We start from the raw sequence: 5,046 nt of genomic DNA, 5'->3' as shown, positions 1-5,046 counted from the left end.
CTCCTTAATAAACTTCAAAACCTTTCCATGTCAAATAGTGTCCTAAAGTGGTTCCTCTCCTTCCTGTCCCAGCGTTCCCAAACAGTCGTCATTCCAAACAAACCTCTTTCCTCTCCCCTACTTCTGTCACAAGGTGTTCCTCAGGGATCCTCACTTTCACCAACCATTTTCTCCATTTATATCAATGATCTTCCTGATTCCATTCACCACGCACAGTACCACCTATACGCAGACGATCTCCAAATCTATCTGTCCTTCCACCCCTCCGAAATGCTTGAGGCCATCCAAAAGATACAAGAAGATATTGACAGCATTAACCCATGGGCGTCTAACAATGATTTGAAGCTGAATGCCAAAAAAATGAAGGCCATTCTTATTGGTTCCAAGCGCCTCCTTCATACCCTCCCTTACTGTCCTCTACTATTCCTTAACAACCAACTGATTCACTTCTATCCTACAATAAAAAACCTTGGTGTCACCTTTGATCAACACCTCTCCTGGAATAACCACATTTCCCAAATCATACGCAAATCCATAACTGTACTGAAACAATTCCGTAATTCCATTCCTCAGAACACTCGTCAGCTCCTGGTATCCTCTCTCGTCTTCCCCCACTTTGACTACGGATCCTTGGTGTATGGAGGGTTATCTGCAGGACTAGAGTTGAGACTGAAGAGACTCATGAATTGCTTTGTAAGATTTATCTTTGGGTTCCCTAGGCGCTCTCAAGTCTCCCGCTGGTATTCTGAGTTGAAGTGGCTCTATCCAACCTCCCGAAGGCAATACCTCCTTGGTGTTTTTCTATTCCAACTTCTTAACATCAAAAAACCTACCTATATCCTAGATCTCCTCACTCTTCGTTCATCCATCCACTCATTAAACACCAGATCCCATCCGAATGATTTATATATGCCCTCCTATAGAACCTCCTTCTTTAACAAATCCTTCGTCATACGTGAAACCTCCCTCTGGAATTCTCTTCCCATCTCCATTCGCCAGTCCTCATCCATTCTTTCCTTTAAACAACAACCAAACCTCCACATCTTTGTAATAAAATAAATAGGCATGTATTGATTAATATTATAAACAGTAGTAAAGTCAATATACCAATGTAACTTCATTCTACTATCTGAAAATTTGTAAACGCTCGCCAGATAAAAATCTCACTATTTGAACCATGTATTTATTCTTAGGGGACATATGTCCCAGAATAAAGTTATTTTTTCATTTGATTTCATTTATGTATGTACAGTACAATTTTGTACTGGAGATAAATTTAATAAAAAGCTTAATTATATCGGCCGATAGAGAAATTGAGAAAGTAAATTTGCTTCCAAATTTTAATACATAGCTTCGATTTTATTAAAAGAGTTGGTATTTTAAACTAGATTATTTATGCCTCAGCACATAAGGTGTTGATAATATGGTTTTATGGATTATATGTATATATGTACTGCTTACATAAAATCAAATCTCAACATTTTTTTTAAAGGGGGGGTTCAGATGATGAAATGGTTTGGATTAACAAGAGTCCACTGTGTATATTTAATATACAATAAGCAGAGTAAACAGAAGATCTATGAGAATCTTATAGAAAAATGACCTGAAACTGTAGTAATACCAAAAATATTATTTGTACCTTATGGCAGCTAATTTCCATTTATCTGCTTACTTCTTGTTTAATTTAAATAAAATTTCTGATTTTTGATCATTTTAAAGTTCTATAATTCCTTTATTTATTTATTTCTTTAATTTGTTAAACTAGTTATGAAATTTGTTTTGATGGGATTGAAGTATATTGCAATGAAGACCAATCACGAACCTTTTTGGGACTCACAGTTGGTATGGGAAAAACTGAGATTGCTTCAAGTGTTCAACTTTTTGATGAATGTTTAAAAGAATATCGTCTAGAACCATTTTATGAGGTAATTTTAATATCTTGTGAATTTATAAATAGATTAGTTATATTCAGCTATATTTTTAAAAATAATAAAAGGTTCATATTACTTCCTGTCAATTAGAACTACTAAAAACCAATGTTTATACCACCATGCTGCTTCTTTTAATTTGAATATTACCTAATCTTGCAGGGTCCTAGGCAAGCACTGAGGTGTACTGCATGAAATGACACTCTCTTGAGTATTTGATTAAAGAGTAGAACTATAGGATTACCTTTAAAATTTGTATTACTTTTGAGATAAATGTTTAACCACTTTACTTCCAGTAAAGTTTTCTTTTCCATCTTGAAAATAATAAAAAATCACCAGAGCTTTAGCTAGTAAGATCATTTCATAAAGCAGACTGCACTTACCTTTCATCTGCTGAGCTATAAAAGCAATCCCTCTGTCATATTTCTTAGATACATCTGGAGGCAAGAGGTGTGTCATCTGACCTCACAAATGTGATCGTGGCTCTCCTAACCTCAAATAAAATAAAGATGAATATAGGAACCCACATGACTAGCCAAATCAGTATCTTGGTGGGGGGGAGTGACTCAGGGCAGGCCCTTGTCTCCTTCGCTATTCAATCTAGCCATTGATCATTTGTACCGCGAGCTCTGTAATAAGGAGTTTGCTAATAAGTTTGGATACGATCTGAAAAGTGACCAAGAGAGTGTGGTCCTCACACCGTTCTGTGGAAAGAATAATAAATAGTGTCCAGAGGCTGCCCACGGAGATTGGTTTGGCAATAAATGCAAAGAAAACTGTGGGTATCATAATGGACAAAAAAGAGCTGCTGTCAACAAAAGAAAGATCTCCCTTGAGAATACATAGGTCATCCCAACGGCACAAGCCAAGGACACCATCAAATATCTTAGATTCTTGGGAGAGCTAGTATTTGGAAAAGAGGTGGTGACAGAGCTAACTAAAAACCTTGATAAATTGGTGAGCTCATGCCTGCTCAAATCGGAACAAAAGATCAACGTTATACGTCCTGTGATATTGGAGGGCATTGATGCCAATATCCGCAGGAGTTTCAAGGTCATCATCGGGCTGCCTGCTAACACCTTATCGGCGATGCTGTACACACCCAGGAGGTTTTACGAGGACTGGGGCTGATCCGCTGTCAATAGGAAGCTCCACTGCAGCATTGGTCCTTTGCCCAACGACTGTCTAATGTTCTGGATGCCCTATTCCAGTCTACATTCAATTATGAAGCCGAAATTGTGGCATTTGCTGTTGGACTGGGGGTGGATCGGGGCTACCAAAGTTTGAGAGCTTTACGTCAATCGTTGCGTGAGAATGCTTTCGAAGAATGGGCCAATTGCAGGTGGCAGGGTATTGGTGTTCAGCATTTCAAAGAGACCCGAAAGCTAATGATGTATATGTGAAAAGCAGGTACTCTCAGGGTCAGAATGGGTAAATGGCCTTAGTTGAAGTATCAACTAAGCACCCCTGCGTGGAGTCCCAGGAGCCAGTGGACAGCAAGGAGAAGTTGGGTCCCTCTGTCGCAAATGCGGCAGACAGTCTGGAACACTAGCCCATGTGCTGGGAAAATACCCCCAACAACTCCCTCCTTATAACACCCCGGTACCACAGGGTCAAAGAAGAATTGATGAAGTTTCTTGAAAGAAAAGACTTCACCTGGTTCGAGGAGGTTTATTGCATTAACACCGATGTTATGGACCTGTAGATTTGTGTTTTTAAGCTTATTTATTCATTAAATTATTTTATTAGTTGTATTTATTTATTTATTTTTTAAACTTATTTATCCAGTCAAGTATTTCTTTTAACCAACTTTTTATTATATTTTCCTTTAAATCTATGGATTAGTTTTGTTTTGGTAAAATGTATTTATTTGTTTGTTTTACCGTAAACTGATATACTGCTGTGGCTATCATTTCTCTGGTTTTATCTCATATTGTTGTCTAATAGTGAATTTGTTTAACGGGTCACTGGAGAGGATCTGAGAGGGGGAATTTGGGAGAGTGAATTTGTCGATCAAATGAAAGAAAAATTGTGAAATGGAAGGTACAAGAAAGGGAAAGAAAAAAAGGAATGAATTGAAATATTTGTATCTAGTGTGTAGACTGGAATTGATTGTAAAAGGAAACTGTGGGGGGGGGAACTGTTTTCTTTCTTTTTTATTATATTATGTAAATATATGTAATTTTTATATCTCCGATCATCAATTGGTTAGTATGCTGTGTAATGTAGCAACCCGATGTATTTGGGCAGCATAGATAAATAAAGCATTTCTCTCTCTCTTTTTATTTTTATGATCTTCTCTTCATTTGTTGATTGAGCATAGATTTTATTTTACAATTATTATTATGATTATAAATGTAACTATTAACTAAAGAATTTACTATTATTATTTTTTTTTTTGTGTATTAGGAAGGATCATTTCATATGAGCATAGCATGGTGTCATGGAAATAAGAAAACAGAAGTTAAGGAAAAACTATTAATCAAGAAAAGTATAATAGATATTTTATCTGATAAGTCAGCATTTTCCATATCTGTGAATGCTTATGTTTTCAAAACTGGATTTAAAGAATTTATTCTGAACCTTCAATGATATAGTTATATTATTGTTGTTGAATTTAATTCTCCAGTAATTAAAATATCAGACTGTATATATTTATTTTTATCATGCACTTTTCATTGTAATAAATGTGATAATAAACTATTTGATGCTGTGATATCTTTTAAGTGATTGGTAAATTTTTATTTCCAAATTCCTGGTAATTAGAATTCTGCCTCGTCTGTATCAACAAAAAACATGATACTGTAAATGCTGCTAATTTATTCTTGCTTAATTTCTTAGTTTGATCCTGCTTAAAAAAATAGGGTGGTTTTCATACTATGAGAGAGAAAAAAGATTATGTGAAGATAGTCAGTGGTTGTGATTAGCAAATAACATGGTCTTATGATGCATATAGATTTATTGAACATGTTAAAAGCCTAACTCCGTTAATCCTATAGTTATATAATTTCCTCCAAACTCTCTTAATCTAAATTGTTTTTAATTTATCATAACTGAACTAATTCACAACATAGCGGTTAAATCAGAATCAAATTTGTCTATTGTGTGAAAGTTCAAT

General features: G+C 35.5%; 1 protein-coding gene across 2 annotated transcripts in view; it reads left to right on the top strand.

Annotated features, from left to right (window-relative positions):
* The window catches only part of LOC106679563 (U6 snRNA phosphodiesterase 1), a 13,540-nt gene extending 8,886 nt beyond the window's left edge, over positions 1-4,654 (top strand). For both annotated transcript variants that reach the window (XM_014418788.2, XM_067047308.1), the window contains exons 4-5: positions 1,766-1,925; positions 4,338-4,654. In XM_014418788.2, the coding sequence (XP_014274274.1) occupies positions 1,766-1,925; positions 4,338-4,520 (343 nt within the window). In that variant the 3' untranslated portion in view covers positions 4,521-4,654. The remainder of the gene's footprint in view (positions 1-1,765; positions 1,926-4,337) is intronic.
* Positions 4,655-5,046: the final 392 nt, after the last annotated feature.

Source organism: Halyomorpha halys, unplaced genomic scaffold (assembly GCF_000696795.3).
Source record: "Halyomorpha halys isolate HHAL.00 unplaced genomic scaffold, Hhal_1.1 Scaffold208.1, whole genome shotgun sequence".
Taxonomy (NCBI): domain Eukaryota; kingdom Metazoa; phylum Arthropoda; class Insecta; order Hemiptera; family Pentatomidae; genus Halyomorpha; species Halyomorpha halys.
Note: the sequence above shows the minus strand (reverse complement) of the source record. Positions and strands in the feature narration are given on the sequence as shown.